At 40.8% G+C, this 17,819-nt stretch overlaps 2 protein-coding genes across 12 annotated transcripts in view; both read right to left on the reverse strand.

The window, feature by feature from the left end:
* The window catches only part of LOC311303875 (protocadherin alpha-C2-like), a 118,585-nt gene that overhangs the window by 37,612 nt on the left and 63,154 nt on the right, over window positions 1–17,819 (reverse strand). The window contains exons 1-3 of one of the 11 annotated variants that reach the window (XM_084430604.1): window positions 5,668–8,053; window positions 2,645–2,855; window positions 206–268 (exon numbers count right to left, since the gene is read on the reverse strand). In XM_084430604.1, the coding sequence (XP_084286730.1) occupies window positions 206–268; window positions 2,645–2,855; window positions 5,668–7,868 (2,475 nt within the window). In that variant the 5' untranslated portion in view covers window positions 7,869–8,053. Of the gene's footprint in view, window positions 1–205; window positions 284–2,644; window positions 5,433–5,456; window positions 8,056–8,636; window positions 11,035–11,795; window positions 14,250–17,819 lie in introns of those variants that run through there. The other 10 variants (XM_084430609.1, XM_084430608.1, XM_084430611.1 and 7 more) reach the window with 10 other exon arrangements.
* On the reverse strand, window positions 15,153–17,630 carry LOC311303897 (protocadherin alpha-3-like; the record flags this gene model as incomplete). The annotated part of the gene is made up of 1 exon (XM_084430646.1): window positions 15,153–17,630. Exon 1 carries the CDS (start codon window positions 17,538–17,540, stop codon window positions 15,153–15,155), a length of 2,388 nt encoding a protein of 795 aa, XP_084286772.1. The 5' UTR covers window positions 17,541–17,630.

Genomic DNA, 17,819 nt, shown 5'->3' on the forward strand with positions numbered 1-17,819 from the left:
CTCTCTCTCTGTGGGTGTGGCAAAATGCAGCATTGGCTAGTTATAAAGAAACAGAGCCAGGTCGCCATGACAACCTGAAGATGGAGGGATAAGAAAAGACACTAAGTGCTAAGATCGCAATGTCACATCATTACATGTGTGCATGTGAGATAGAATGTGAAGGAGACAGAAGAGTATAGAGAACAAACAAGCATATGTCACTAACCTGCTGGTTGATAAGTGTGCCATTGAACTGTGGGTCATGTGGTCTAGTAGGGAAACACTGTAACTGTAGGGAGAAAAACTAGGGCTTGGTAATAGAGCAAAGAAATGACAACATCCAATATTTAAATTTGTATTTAACTTAGCTCTAAACTAGCTCCCATAATGTTAGCTAAACAGTCAATATTATATCAGTCAATTATATTCAAAATGTTTAAGGCTAAATAGAGTAAAAATTGTTAAAACAATCATGCCACAAATCAGGTTTCAAAATTGACTGATTTGAGGTTGAACTGATTAATGAGAAAAGAGTTAGAACATAACAACATCTTGCAACTAACAAGATGCAATAAAATAAACAAATATTTGCCTTAATGCTCTCATTCTTGCAAGTCATGTTAGAAGGAAGGATCTAATGTTGTAATGCAGCACTAATGATATTAAACTCAGTCTCTGTCTGTTCAGACTTCACTTGCACTAAGTGAAATTACTGATATGTAAAGCAATAAGCTTAATTCTTCTTCTTTCTATGTACAAATGTAATGAAACTAATGTGCTCATGAAATCGATTTAATGCTCTGTACAAACCAGGGTCATCACAGGACTGTAATTAAACCTCTGCTGCTGACACTCTTATTAACACTGCTGGTCAACAAACATCAATTGTGCAACCTCTTCTCATATTAGCACAACTATCACAAACAGAGACACACATACACTCACTCTATAAACAACTATGTTCGCAGTTGTTGTCAGAGTGACTGTCCTCAGCAGAACTGGAGCACAGGGTGGGGTTTTGGTGTGATTGACAGTGATGATGTCACAGCTATGAGCTCAGCCTGCAAACCAAGGGCTCCTGCAGCGCAGAACGGAAAATTACCGTCCCTTCCCCCACTCCATTGCCCCCCCCCCCAGTGTCTGTCTATCTGCGTATTCCTCCCTCTACCTTTTATCCCATCTCTCATTTCTCAACACCCCCACTCTCCTCCCTTTCTCTATCCCTTTTTTTCTCTCTCTCCCATCCCCCTCTCGTTCTCCCACACAGGCAACATGCATTAGCTTGGAAGGAAAATCTCAGCCGGCACAGAGACAATAACAAAGCTGAATTCTGCTTTGTGTGGTTCTACTCAACACAACAAAGCAAATACAGAAAAAGAACAAACCTGCAGGTCTACTGTAAAACTGAAAAAAACAAAAAACAAAAAAGATAAAGCCGGGATGAATAAATCCTCATAGATTAAAGCACACAAAACCTATAAAAAAGAAGTTGCTGTGCACATAACATTAATCACAGGACATTAATCAAATGTGCATATAATGCTAACTCTGTTTTACAAAAAGTCAGATGTTCTTGCTTCAATTTAAGCACACAATAATATGTTGTTTGGAACATTCTCAAATCATGCTTATGGGTCATCGGCTTTTTTTTTTCCTGGAGCCCTTGTCAGCTTAAATGCTGCTGTCAAATTCTAAGAAATTCATCAATCAGATCGACTTAAAAACATGGACAGAAGAAAGAGAAAAAAGAATCCAACTGGCAATTTACGGTATCAAACCATGTAAGAAATAAAACACATTTAATTTATGAATGAGACTGAACTATATATGGATATAAGACAGCCCTTCTCCAAATTATAGGCTGTAGAAATTATCCGTATGGCCCACACCCTGCTGAGAGGCCTCAGCTGCATGGAGAGAGAGATACTGCTAATGCTAATCTACTGAATCCTGTTTACAAATTTAATTTAAATTAAACTTCCATTGGGATATAGCTTGTAAATGGATTGAAAAAGAGAGAGGTTGAGTGTTTGGAATACATGGGAGAGACAATATTATGACAATATTATGAAAAGGTGCACAACCAGTACTGCCGGTTGTAAGTGAACAAGAAAGAAATAAGTCAAGGAAGAGAACGGGGGAAAGTCATGTGTTCAGTGAGATAGCATTGGTAAATTCAAGCCCAGTGGCAGCCTAATTTTTTTCCTGTTTATGTGCCAGAGATTTTCCAAGCGGAACACAAAAGCCGAGCATGGCCTCTTTAACCAACATGACACAGACCGACAAATCCGCTTCACGTGACAGACTTCGGACTCATTTTCAGACCTAGAAACTGCTGTGGTAATCTCTGCATTATACAAGAGGTCAAAAAATTTAAAAATAAATAAATAAATAAAAACAGTTGAGGGAAAATCTCGAAACTGTTCTGTTTACTTTGGCCAAACAAATATTGGTATTCAATAAGGCACCATTCAGCACACTGTTGCTGGACAGAGTCAAACTATGCTCAATCTCAGTGTGTTTCAGCACCACGGAGAGCTCTCATGCGATGTAAAGACAGGTCATGTTTCAACAGGAGATGTCAGAAGCTCAATACAAGATTTTTGTATACACATAGGAATTAAAGAAAAAAGTACATTTTAACTGGCCCCTTATGATATCTTACCTTCTCTTTATTAGGGAGCGTTTGTGTTCTGGTAAAAGTGTCTCCTCCATTAATACTGATCAGTTCTGCATCTGCAGGCGGAAATTGCGCGGGGAAAACCACTACGTCACTCTTCAGTGTGTCCGAGCTAAAACACACGTCATACTGCTGAGTAGCTTTGGAGTAAGACCAGCTCCCGTCAGGGTGTGTGGTGATCATCGGGGCGCTGTACCTGCCCAAACTGCCGTCTGTCCTGTGGCATTTTACAGCTATCAAACTGATGAGGCTCAGTAAAAAGATGATGGACACACACACAATTGCAATCAGCAAATACAGATTTAAATCCGAGAAACTCTCCTCCTTTATCGGCGCATGTCTGAATGGAGTCTTGACGTCACCAGCACTTTCAACAACCACAACATCAATAGACACAGTCGCTGACAGTGAGGGCTCTCCGTTATCACAAACCAAAATGACCAACGGGTGAGTTTTCAGGTCATTGTCACTCATTCTCCTCTTAGTCCTGATCTCCCCGCTGCTGGTTCCGATTCGGAACAGATTGTTTCCTTTGGGTTCAAAGATGTGGTAAGACAGCAGCGCATTGTAACCAGAATCTGCATCTACAGCCCTGATCTTGGCCACAAAGTAGCCCGCGTCAGCAGAATAGGGAATGTTCTCCGTGTTAACGGAACCGAGCTCGGAATAGGGTGCGAGAATCCCGGGACTGTTGTCATTCTCATCCAGGATAAAAACATTTACAGTCACGCTACTGCTGAGAGGAGGAACACCAGAGTCTGTGGCCTGGACTTTAAACTGAAATGTTTTGATCTCCTCATAGTTAAACGACTGTAAACTGTGTATATCTCCACTGTCAGAGTTTATACTAACAACAGAATATGTAGTTCCAGATTTGTGAAGTGGTTCCAGTATTCCATAAGTAATTTTGGAATTTTCATCTAAATCTGGATCAACAGCTGAAATAGTGTAAATTATTTGACCTTTAGGACCATTTTCTTTTACAAATACATTTATAACAGGATTTGGAAAACGTGGGGGATTGTCATTAACATCAGATACATACACTGTCAAAACGCGTATGGAAGAAAGAGGCGGAGTCCCTTCATCTGACGCCATGATTGTGACATTATATCGATCAACACGCTCTCTATCCAGGTCATTATCCACTACAAGAGAATAATAATTCTTGTACGATGACTGTAATTTAAAAGGAACATCACCTACCACTTTCCCGTGCGTATTCCCATTCTTTCCCGAGTCTTTGTCAGATATCGTTATCAAAGCAACCGTTGTTTCTTTTTTAGCATCCTCCCTTACAGTGTTCACTTGTGACGTTAAGGATATTTCTGGTTCGTTGTCGTTTATATCTAAAACCTCTACTAATATTTTACAGTGCGCAGACCGCGGACTCGCTCCTTTGTCTTTAGCCTGAGCATGAATCTCATAAGCATTGTGTTGCTCAAAATCCACACTGCCCTGCACTGAAATGACACCGGTAGCAGAATCAATTTTAAAAACCTTGTTTGTTTTGTCATCGCTGTCTTGGTAAACTAAAGAATAAATTATTTCACTATTTACACCCTCATCCAAATCAGTGGCATTCAGATTTATGACTAATGTTCCCATTGGTGCATTCTCAAAAAGACGCACTTTGTAAAGAGCTTTACCAAACACGGGTGCGTTATCATTTACATCTTGTACATTTATGATTATCTGTATTGTACCAGATTTGGGAGGTCTTCCTCCATCTACAGCAGTCAATGTGAGCTGGATCACAGGCTGTTTCTCTCGATCTAAAGCTTTCTGCAGCACTAACTCAGCAGACACACTCTGCTCTCCTCCATTCTGTACATCCAGAGATAAATGCTCATTCGGACTCAGTTTGTAGCTCTTTACCGAGTTCGCTCCAACATCAGGATCCGACGCTCTCGGCATCTGAAATCTGTCTCCAACAAACGCATTCTCTGATATGTTAAATTGCTTAGACCTAACACGAAACGACGGAGCATTGTCATTAATGTCTAATATATTTATCTCAATGCGAAACAGGTTTAATGGACTATTAACAATGGCTTCTAAATTCACTGAACATTGCGGCGAGGCAGGACATAATTCCTCCCTGTCGATCCTTTCGCTGACGAACAGAACACCCGTTTTCAAATTAACCTCAAAATATTTCCTTCCCAAAACTGCAGGGATGTGAAATCCGCGTGATTCCAGTTCTTGGATATTCAAATTAAGATCCTTTGCGATATTTCCAACAAATGTTCCCGTGTTCACCTCCTCTGAAATGGAGTATGCGATCTGGGCTGATGCCATAGACAGCAAGCGCAGCAAAACCAGACAAATAACAGTCCCGCCGAGAAGAATTATCCTAGCCATTACGCATCTATTTTGTAAACTCCACCAATCGCTGCAAAACAAATATTGACAAAACAGGTTCCATTCTTTGGTTGTATTCCACTATATGTATTTTGTTTCTATGCATGCAGCCACGAAGACGAAATAGAACAAAGCGCATGAGTGAGTAAGGCGCTCAAGTAAGGACGAGGAGGAGCCAATATGGGCGCGCTCGAACGTTTCAAAACACTATACTGACACCAAGTGGCTTCGGAGAGAGAACTAGGCTATAACATCAACATGACAAAAAAAAAAAAAAAAAAAAATTATATATATATATATTTACTGGTTGCTTTAGGCAAAGTAAAAAAAAAAAAACCTTGGTTTATACATTTTAAAGATTTGTGATTAACAAATTAATAATAAAAAAAAAAAAAATAATAATAAAAACATTTTAGGATATGTCATTTCTTACCTTCTCTTTATTTGGAAGTGTTTGTGTTCTAGTAAAAGTGTCTCCTCCATTAATACTGATCAGTTCTGCATCTGCAGGCGGAAATTGCGCAGGGAAAACCACTACGTCACTCTTCAGTGTGTCCGAGCTAAAACACACGTCATACTGCTGAGTAGCTTTGGAGTAAGACCAGCTCCCGTCAGGGTGTGTGGTGATCATCGGGGCGCTGTACCTGCCCAAACTGCCGTCTGTCCTGTGGCATTTTACAGCTATCAAACTGATGAGGCTCAGTAAAAAGATGACGGACACACACACAATTGCGATCAGCAAATACAGATTTAAATCCGAGAAACTCTCCTCCTTTATCGGCGCATGTCTGAATGGAGTCTTGACGTCACCTGCGCTTTCAACAACCACAACATCAATAGACACAGTCGCTGACAGTGAGGGCTCTCCGTTATCACAAACCAAAATGACCAACGGGTGAGTTTTCAGGTCATTGTCACTCATTCTCCTCTTAGTCCTGATCTCCCCGCTGCTGGTTCCGATTCGGAACAGATTGTTTCCTTTGGGTTCAGAGATGTGGTAAGACAGCAGCGCATTGTAACCAGAATCTGCATCTACAGCCCTGATCTTGGCCACAAAGTAGCCCGCGTCAGCAGAATAGGGAATGTTCTCAGTGTTAACGGAACCGAGCTCGGAATAGGGCGCGAGAATCCCGGGACTGTTGTCATTCACATCCAGGATAAAAACATTTACAGTCACGCTACTGCTGAGAGGAGGAACACCAGAGTCTGTGGCCTGAACTTTAAACTGAAATGTTTTGATCTCCTCATAGTTAAACGTCTGTAAACTTTGTATATCTCCACTGTCAGAGTTTATGTTGATCATGGATGTTACCGGGCCGCTTTTAGAGCTTTCTAGTAAAGAATATGTTATCCGGGCATTATCACCTACATCAGGATCTAAAGCAGATACTGTATGAATAACAGCTCCAATCTGACTGTTCTCTTTCACATAAACATTAATGACGGGCTCTGGAAAACACGGCGCGTTGTCATTCACATCAGAAACGTGTACAGCAATGACACTGGTGCTGGAGAGAGGCGGAGTCCCTTCATCAGTAGCTGTGATGGTCACGTTATACTCGGACGCGCGCTCTCTGTCGAGAGGTCCGTTAACAACTAAAGAATAATAATTCTTGTACGAGTTCTGAACTTTAAAAGGAACAGATCCCTGAATCTTTAAGGTTACCTGTCCGTTTTTACCAGCATCATTATCAGTTACAGTTATCATTCCAACCATTGTGTCAATCGGAGCATCTTCTTTTACAGTGTTCACTAAAGACGTCACAGATATCACTGGTATGTTGTCATTCACATCCACAACTTCGACCAGTACTTTACTGTGTGCCGCTTTCGGATTATAACCTCTATCTTTTGCTTGTATTCGTAGTTCGATTGCATTCCTCTGCTCGTAATCTACATCTTTTTGCACGGTAATTTCACCTGTTTCTGAGTTTATCGAAAATGCATCTACATTTTTGTCATTGTTGTGATTCACTATTGAATAAATTATTTCACCGTTCACACCCTCATCTAAATCAATGGCTTGAACAGTAATCACGTGAGTACCACGTGCTGCATTCTCAGTGGTTTTGCCTTTATACAAAGACTTACTGAAAACAGGAATATTATCATTAACATCTACAACGTTAACAATAATCTCTGTTGTACCGGATTTAGGAGGTTTTCCTCCGTCTACAGCGGTCAGTGTGAGCTGGATCACAGACTGTTTCTCTCGATCTAAAGCTTTCTGCAGCACTAACTCAGCAGACACACTCTGCTCTCCTCCGCCCTGTACATCCAGAGAAAAGTGTTCGTTTGGACTCAGCTTGTAGGTCTTTAAAGAGTTACTGCCCACATCTGCGTCAAACGCGCTTTGTAATGGAAACCTCTCTCCTGGAATAGCTGATTCGGTAATATTTAGATTTGCTATTGATGCCCGAAATGCGGGTGCATTATCATTGATGTCAACAACATTTATTTCAAATCTGTAAATATTCAATGGATAGCTAATCATGGCTTCTAAAGGCAGCGAGCATTTAATATTTTGCTCGCATATTTCTTCTCGATCAATTCTTTCTCTGACATGGAGAACGCCAGTTTTTGTATTTACATCGAAATACCTCTTGTTCGGTCCCGGAACTATATGAAACCCTCGTACCTCGAGATCTTGAATATTCAGATTAAAATCCTTCACCAAATTCCCAACTGTAGTTCCTGGGTTTGCTTCCTCAGACACGGAATAGACAAACTGTCCGTTGGTTATATTCCAAAGCCGACATAGAATGTACACAGAAAGCCAAAACCGAAATGTTGATTGTCGTTTGGATTCCATTGCTTCTAAACCTTCTGAATATGACAAAATCATAAAAATCCGATAGCATAGTCGCTGAGGAAACGTTCACACGGAACCACGCACTACAGCAGCTTCCTGACACAATGGCGAATTCTGAACAAAGCCTCTCTGCTCGGGAAGCTACAAAATGAGGAGGAGCTTATAGTGGAGTTATGAAAATTCTCCTGTAAAATAGAAGGCTAGTGACATCGTGCGGACAACTGCAAACTCTACTGTTCCTAAATAAAATATAATAACATATTTTGATATGTTTAATCTAACAGTTATAAGAGCATACAGCATACAATTAAAACAAATTTGTATGTCTAAAATGGCTTACGTGTCCACATCATTCTGGCTGTGTAAGTATAACAGTGGCATCTGACGCATATACTGAACAAGGTTAATAACTACAAAATTAAATTAAAAAAAAAAAAAAAAAAAAAAAAAAGGTGAACTTACAAGACATGATAAGAAGACATGGAACTGAAATATATTTATAAGTTTATGGCAATACCGGACAAAATAACAGTTGATTTCTTAGAGTATTTGCGTGTTCAGCACCACGGCCAGCGCTAGTGCAAAAGACGATAAAACTGCACTCTAAACCAGTACGCAACAGGAATAAACGAGTTTGGGGAGAAAAGGGTAATAATTTCCCCTCAGTCTTAATGTAAAATAAATAATGAATAAACGATATGCAGCACGAAGAATTCAAGAAATTGCAGCTCCAAACTAAATCGAACTGAATAATTCGTTTTCCCAACTTTCCAAAAAAAAAAAAAAAAAAAAAATTCTTACCTTCTCTTTATTAGGGAGTGTTTGTGTTCTGGTAAAAGTGTCTCCTCCATTAATACTGATCAGTTCTGCATCTGCAGGCGGAAATTGCGCGGGGAAAACCACTACGTCACTCTTCAGTGTGTCCGAGCTAAAACACACGTCATACTGCTGAGTAGCTTTGGAGTAAGACCAGCTCCCGTCAGGGTGTGTGGTGATCATCGGGGCGCTGTACCTGCCCAAACTGCCGTCTGTCCTGTAGCATTTTACAGCTATCAAACTGATGAGGCTCAGTAAAAAGATGACGGACACACACACAATGGCGATCAGCAAATACAGATTTAAATCCGAGAAACTCTCCTCCTTTATCGGCGCATGTCTGAATGGAGTCTTGACGTCACCTGCGCTTTCAACAACCACAACATCAATAGACACAGTCGCTGACAGTGAAGGCTCTCCGTTATCACAAACCAAAATGACCAACGGGTGAGTTTTCAGGTCATTGTCACTCATTCTCCTCTTAGTCCTGATCTCCCCGCTGCTGGTTCCGATTCGGAACAGATTGTTTCCTTTGGGTTCAGAGATGTGGTAAGACAGCAGGGCATTGTAACCAGAATCTGCATCTACAGCCCTGATCTTGGCCACAAAGTAGCCCGCTTCAGCAGAATAGGGAATGTTCTCAGTGTTAACGGAACCGAGCTCGGAATAGGGCGCGAGAATCCCGGGACTGTTGTCATTCTCATCCAGGATAAAAACATTTACAGTCACGTTACTGCTGAGAGGAGGAACACCAGAGTCTGTGGCCTGAACTTTAAACTGAAATGTTTTGATCTCCTCATAGTTAAACGTCTGTAAACTGTGTATATCTCCACTGTCAGAGTTTATGTTGATCATGGATGTTACCGGGCCGCTTTTAGAGCTTTCTAGTAAAGAATATGTTATCCGGGCATTATCACCTACATCAGGATCTAAAGCAGATACTGTATGAATAACAGCTCCAATCTGACTGTTCTCTTTCACATAAACATTAATGACGGGCTCTGGAAAGCGCGGCGCGTTGTCATTCACATCAGAAACGTGTACAGCAATGACACTGGTGCTGGAGAGAGGCGGAGTCCCTTCATCAGTAGCTGTGATGGTCACGTTATACACGGACGCGCGCTCTCTGTCTAGAGGTCCGTTAACAACTAATGTATAATAATTCTTGTATGAGTTCTGAACTGTAAAAGGAACAGATCCCTGAATCTTTAAGGTTACCTGCCCGTTTTTACCAGCATCATTATCAGTTACAGTTATCATTCCAACCATTGTGTCAATCGGAGCATCTTCTTTTACAGTGCTCACTAAAGACGTCACAGATATCACCGGTATGTTGTCATTCACATCCACAACCTCGACCAATACTTTACTGTGTGCAGCTCTCGGATTATTACTTTTATCTTTTGCTTGTACTCGAAGTTCTATTGCATGCCTCTGCTCATAATCTACATCATTTTGTACAGCAATTTCACCTGTTTCAGGGTTTATCGAGAATGCATTTACATTTTTATCACTGTCGTGGTTGACGATTGCATAAATTATATCACCGTTCACACCCTCATCTAAATCAACAGCTTTAACAGTAATCACGTGAGTACCACGTGCTGCATTCTCAATGATTTTGGCATTATACAAAGACTTGCTGAAAATAGGAATATTATCATTAACATCTACAACGTTAACAATAATCTCTGTTGTACCGGATTTAGGAGGTTTTCCTCCGTCTACAGCGGTCAGTGTGAGTTGGATCACAGACTGTTTCTCTCGATCTAAAGCTTTCTGCAGCACTAACTCAGCAGACACACTCTGCTCTCCTCCGCCCTGTACATCCAGAGAAAAGTGTTCGTTTGGACTCAGTTTGTAGCTCTTTATCGAATTAACACCAACATCAGCATCAAACGCTCTTTGTAATGGAAACCTCTCCCCTGGAGAAGCTGATTCGCTGATATTCAAATTTGTTATTGATGTCCGAAATGCGGGTGCATTATCATTAATGTCAACAACATTTATTTCAAATCTGTAAACATTTAATGGAGAACTAATCATGGCTTCTAAAGGCAGCGAGCATTTAATATTCTGCTCGCATATTTCTTCTCGATCAATTCTTTCTCTGACATGGAGAACTCCAGTTTTTGTATTTACATCGAAATACCTCTTGTTCGGTCCCGGAACTATATGAAACCCTCGTACCTCGAGATCTTGAATATTCAGATTAAAATCCTTCACCAAATTCCCAACTGTAGTTCCTGGGTTTGCTTCCTCAGACACGGAATAGACAAACTGTCCGTTGGTTATATTCCAAAGCCGACATAGAATGTACACAGAAAGCCAAAACCGAAATGTTGATTGTCGTTTGGATTCCATTGCTTCTAAACCTTCTGAATATGACCAAATCATCAAAAAATCCGATAGCATAGTCGCTGAGGAAACGTTCACACGAAACCACGCACTACAGCAGCTTCCTGACACAATGGCGAATTCTGAACAAAGCCTCCCTGCTCGGGAAGCTACAAAATGAGGAGGAGCTTATAGTGGAGTTATGAAAATTCTCCTGTAAAATGGAAGGCCAGTGACATCGTGCGGACAACTGCAAACTCTACTGTTTCTTCATAAAATACAATAACATTTTTCGATATTTTTAATATATCAGTTATAAGAGCATTTTTTATTTTATTTTATTTGTATTGCCAATGTCTAAAATGGCAAATGTGTCCACATCATACTGGCTGTCTAAGTATAACAGTGTATACTGAAGAAGATTATTTATTAACTACAAAATTAAATCTTAAAAAATGTGAAATGAAAAGACAGGATAATGAGACTTGGAACAGAACTATATTCATAAGTGTATGACAATATCGGACAAAATAACAGTTGATTTGTTAGAGCATTTGCGTTTTCAGCACCGCGGACAGCGCTAGTGCAAAATACGATAAAACTGCACTGTAAACCTGTACGCAACAGGAATAAAAGAGTTTGGGGAGAAGCTGCAGAAATAGTTTACAATTAATTTCCCCTCAGTCTTAATCTAAAAATAAATAATGAATGAACGATATGCAGCACGAAGAATTCAAGAAATTGCAGCTCCAAACTAAATCGAACTGAATAATTTGTTTTCCTATCTTTTCATGAAAAATGTCTTACCTTTTCTTTATTAGGGAGTGTTTGTGTTCTGGTAAAAGTGTCTCCTCCATTAATACTGATCAGTTCTGCATCTGCAGGCGGAAATTGCGCGGGGAAAACCACTACGTCACTCTTCAGTGTGTCCGAGCTAAAACACACGTCATACTGCTGAGTAGCTTTGGAGTAAGACCAGCTCCCGTCAGGATGTGTGGTGATCATCGGGGCGCTGTACCTGCCCAAACTGCCGTCTGTCCTGTAGCATTTTACAGCTATCAAACTGATGAGGCTCAGTAAAAAGATGACGGACACACACACAATGGCGATCAGCAAATACAGATTTAAATCCGAGAAACTCTCCTCCTTTATCGGCGCATGTCTGAATGGAGTCTTGACGTCACCTGCGCTTTCAACAACCACAACATCAATAGACACAGTCGCTGACAGTGAGGGCTCTCCGTTATCACAAACCAAAATGACCAACGGGTGAGTTTTCAGGTCATTGTCACTCATTCTCCTCTTAGTCCTGATCTCCCCGCTGCTGGTTCCGATTCGAAACAGATTGTTTCCTTTGGGTTCAGAGATGTGGTAAGACAGCAGCGCATTGTAACCAGAATCTGCATCTACAGCCCTGATCTTGGCCACAAAGTAGCCCGCTTCAGCAGAATAGGGAATGTTCTCAGTGTTAACGGAACCGAGCTCGGAATAGGGCGCGAGAATCCCGGGACTGTTGTCATTCTCATCCAGGATAAAAACATTTACAGTCACGTTACTGCTGAGAGGAGGAACACCAGAGTCTGTGGCCTGAACTTTAAACTGAAATGTTTTGATCTCCTCATAGTTAAACGTCTGTAAACTGTGTATATCTCCACTGTCAGAGTTTATGTTGATCATGGTTGTTACCGGGTCGTTTTTAGAGCTTTCTAGTAAAGAATATGTTATCCGGGCATTATCACCTACATCAGGATCTAAAGCATATACTGTATGAATAACAGCTCCAATCTGACTGTTCTCTTTCACATAAACATTAATGACGGGCTCTGGAAAGCGCGGCGCGTTGTCATTCACATCAGAAACGTGTACAGCAATGACACTGGTGCTGGAGAGAGGCGGAGTCCCTTCATCAGTAGCTGTGATGGTCACGTTATACTCGGACGCGCGCTCTCTGTCTAGAGGACCGTTAACAACTAAAGTATAATAATTCTTGTACGAGTTCTGAACTTTAAAAGGAAGAGAACCCTGAATCTTTAAAGTTACCTGTCCGTTTTTACCAGCATCATTATCAGTTACAGTTATCATTCCAACCATTGTGTCAATCGGAGTATCTTCTTTTACAGTATTGACCAACGATGTTACAGAGATTTTTGGAACATTATCGTTAATATCTACAATTTCCAGAAGCACTTTACAAAGAGACGCTCTTGGTTTATGCCCTTTATCTTTCGCCTGCACGCGGAGCTCCACAGCATTTTGTCTTTCATAATCCACATCACCTTTCACCGTAATCTCGCCAGTTTCCGGGTTTATTGAAAATGAATCGACGTTTTTATCATTATCGTGGTTAACCAAAGCATAAACAATCTGACTATTTACGCCCTCATCTGGGTCGCTGGCCTGAACTGTTATAATGGAAGTACCCGGCAGCGCGTTTTCATTTACGCGAGCTTTATACAACGGTTTACTAAAAACAGGAATGTTATCGTTTACATCTTCAACATTTACTATTATCTGCATTGTCCCTGATCTTGGAGGTTTTCCTCCGTCTACAGCGGTCAGTGTGAGCTGGATCACAGGCTGTTTCTCTCGATCTAAAGCTTTCTGCAGCACTAACTCAGCAGAAACTCTCTGCTCTCCACCGCCCTGTACATCCAGAGAAAAGTGTTCATTTGGACTCAGCTTGTAGGTCTTTACTGAATTAATACCCACATCTGCGTCAAACGCGCTTGGTAGAGCGAACTGCTCCCCTGGAAAAGCTGATTCAGAAATATTTAGGCTTGTCTTTGAGATACGAAAAATTGGTGGATTATCATTAATATCTAGTACGTTTATCTCAAATCTATATATATTCAAAGGGGAGTTAACAATTGCTTCCAGAGGTAATGAACACTTCACATTCTGTTCGCATAGCTCCTCTCGGTCTATTCTCTCCTTAACGTGAAGAACACCAGTCTTTATATTCAAATCGAAATACCTTCCGTTGTTCTCCGACACAATTTGAAATCCACGTCTTTCAATGTCCTGTAGATTCAAGTTAAAATCCTTTGCTAAATTTCCAACTGCCGTGCCTGGGTTTGCCTCCTCTGATATGGAATACACAATCTGCCCATCTGTAAAAATCCCAAAGCGAAGAAAGACACCGAAAAATATCCACGATTTGAAAATACGTCCTTCTGTTAAAGCCATTTTACAAAATCACTGTTACGCAAGTTAAATCACTGAAATCCTCCCGCATGTCCGTAAAATGTTTCCTGCTAAATCCACGAGTGGACTGTATCCGGGGACAATGGCGGACGACTAACAAAGCCCTTTTGCAGGACGAACGAAAAAGGGAAATAAGGAGGAGCCTCGCCAAGTCATGAAAGCTCACACAACAGTCAGATACTGACATCGCGCGGACGAATTTGACCATCACATCAACAAATCAAAAGCAATATATTCTCTTTTTTAAGTGATCATAAAATGTCAAATAAATAAACTGTAATTATATCATTACTTCTATAAATAATCAACCAGAATAAAATAGTTATATATAAAAATGGTTTAAAACTGTTTCAAATGTATGGCAAATAAACAAATTATTTAAAATATCAATTAAAATATTACTTGAACACCACAAAGACTCACTAAAATATATTGACTTTCAGAACATATATAGGAAAAAGTTTGAAGATGAAACGCGTGTAAAAAGAGTAAGTTTGCGATGCAAACCATGCATTTAGAGTATTAAGCAGCATGTGTGTTTTGGTAAATGTGTCACCTCGTGCCAAAATAAATTTTCCCTTTTCTTTTAACCTGTATAGCGCAATATAAACGTTATCATTCCAACAATGTGGGGAAAAAAGAAACATGAGACGTTTCATGTCTGATACGCCGTGACAAATATCTGTTTTTTGGACGGGCGGTGTTCAGTACCATGAACAGCTCCAATTCCACTTTAACAATAAACCATGTAGAACAACGCTTGCCCACTATGCAATAAATTCAAGAGTTCCATGTTTTATGTGCACTCTAAAAAAAACCACACATATTTTATATACAAAAAAATAATAATTCTACCCAAATAATTAAGACTGACAACAGAGAGGATGCAGTTAGATATGTACATCGAAATCGGAGCAAACACTTAATTCACCAATAAAACAAAACCTGTAGGCTATTAACTTATCTTACCTTCTCTTTATTAGGGAGTGTTTGTGTTCTGGTAAAAGTGTCTCCTCCATTAATACTGATCAGTTCTGCATCTGCAGGCGGAAATTGCGCAGGGAAAACCACTACGTCACTCTTCAGTGTGTCCGAGCTAAAACACACGTCATACTGCTGAGTAGCTTTGGAGTAAGACCAGCTGCCGTCAGGGTGTGTGGTGATCATCGGGGCGCTGTACCTGCCCAAACTGCCGTCTGTCCTGTGGCATTTTACAGCTATCAAACTGATGAGGCTCAGTAAAAAGATGACGGACACACACACAATGGCGATCAGCAAATACAGATTTAAATCCGAGAAACTCTCCTCCTTTATCGGCGCATGTCTGAATGGAGTCTTGACGTCACCTGCGCTTTCAACAACCACAACATCAATAGACACAGTCGCTGACAGTGAGGGCTCTCCGTTATCACAAACCAAAATGACCAACGGGTGAGTTTTCAGGTCATTGTCACTCATTCTCCTCTTAGTCCTGATCTCCCCGCTGCTGGTTCCGATTCGGAACAGATTGTTTCCTTTGGGTTCAGAGATGTGGTAAGATAGCAGCGCATTGTAACCAGAATCTGCATCTACAGCCCTGATCTTGGCCACAAAGTAGCCCGCGTCAGCAGAATAGGGAATGTTCTCAGTGTTAACGGAACCGAGCTCGGAATAGGGCGCGAGAATCCCGGGACTGTTGTCATTCTTATCCAGGATAAAAACATTTACAGTCACGTTACTGCTGAGAGGAGGAACACCAGAGTCTGTGGCCTGAACTTTAAACTGAAATGTTTTGATCTCCTCATAGTTAAACGACTGTAAACTGTGTATATCTCCACTGTCAGAGTTTATGTTGATCATGGATGTTACCGGGCCGCTTTTAGAGCTTTCTAGTAAAGAATATGTTATCCGGGCATTATCACCTACATCAGGATCTAAAGCAGATACTGTATGAATAACAGCTCCAATCTGACTGTTCTCTTTCACATAAACATTAATGACGGGCTCTGGAAAGCGCGGCGCGTTGTCATTCACATCAGAAACGTGTACAGCAATGACACTGGTGCTGGAGAGAGGCGGAGTCCCTTCATCAGTAGCTGTGATGGTCACGTTATACTCGGACGCGCGCTCTCTGTCGAGAGGTCCGTTAACAACTAAAGTATAATAATTCTTGTACGAGTTCTGAACTTTAAAAGGAAGAGAACCCTGAATCTTTAAGGTTACCTGCCCGTTTTTACCAGCATCATTATCAGTTACAGTTATCATTCCAACCATTGTGTCAATCGGAGCATCTTCCTTTACAGTATTAACCAACGATGTTACAGAGATTTTTGGAACATTATCGTTAATATCTACAATTTCCAGTAGCACTTTACAAAGAGACGCTCTTGGTTTATGTCCTTTATCTTTCGCCTGCACGCGGAGCTCCACAGCATTTTGTCTTTCATAATCCACATCACCTTTCACCGTAATCTCGCCAGTTTCCGGGTTTATTGAAAATGAATCGACGTTTTTATCATTATCGTGGTTAACCAAAGCATAAACAATATGACTATTTACGCCCTCATCTGGGTCGCTGGCCTGAACTGTAATAATGGAAGTACCCGGCGGCGCGTTTTCATTTACGCGAGCTTTATACAATGGTTTACTGAAAACAGGAATGTTATCGTTTACATCTTCAACATTTACTATTATCTGCATTGTTCCTGATCTTGGAGGTTTTCCTCCGTCTACAGCGGTCAGTGTGAGCTGGATCACAGGCTGTTTCTCTCGATCTAAAGCTTTCTGCAGCACTAACTCAGCAGAAACTCTTTGCTCTCCTCCGCCCTGTACATCCAGAGAAAAGTGTTCACTTGGACTCAGCTTGTAGGTCTTTACTGAATTAATACCCACATCTGCGTCTAACGCGTTTGGTAGAGCGAATTGCTCCCCTGGAATAGCTAACTCCGTAATATTTATTGTTGTCTTTGAGGTACGAAATATTGGTGGATTATCATTAATATCTAGTACGTTTATCTCAAATCTATATATATTCAAAGGGGAGTTAACAATTGCTTCCAGAGGAAATGAACACTTCACATTCTGTTCGCATAGCTCCTCTCGGTCTATTCTCTCCTTAACGTGAAGAACACCAGTCTTTATATTCAAATCGAAATACCTTCCGTTGTTCTCCGACACAATTTGAAATCCACGTCTTTCAATGTCCTGTAGATTCAAGTTAAAATCCTTAGCTAAATTTCCAACAGTCGTGCCTGGGTTTGCCTCCTCCGATATGGAATAGACAATCTGCCCATCTGTAAAAATCCCAAAGCGAAGAAAGACACCGAAAAATATCCACGATTTGAAAATACGTCCTTCTGTTAAAGCCATTTTACAAAATCACTGTTACGCAAGTTAAATCACTGAAATCCTCCCGCATGTCTGTAAAATGTTTCCTGCTAAATCCACGAGCGGACTCTATCCGAGGACAATGGCGGACGACTAACAAAGCCCTTTTGCAGGACGAACGAAGAAGGAAAATAAGGAGGAGCCTCGCCAAGTCATGAAAGCTCACACAACAGTCAGATACTGACATCGCGCGGACAAATTTGACCATCACATCAACAAATCAGAAGCAATATATTCTGTTTTAAGTGATCATAAAATGTC

Source organism: Rutilus rutilus (genome assembly GCF_951802725.1).
Source record: "Rutilus rutilus genome assembly, chromosome: 14".
NCBI classification, from domain to species: domain Eukaryota; kingdom Metazoa; phylum Chordata; class Actinopteri; order Cypriniformes; family Leuciscidae; genus Rutilus; species Rutilus rutilus.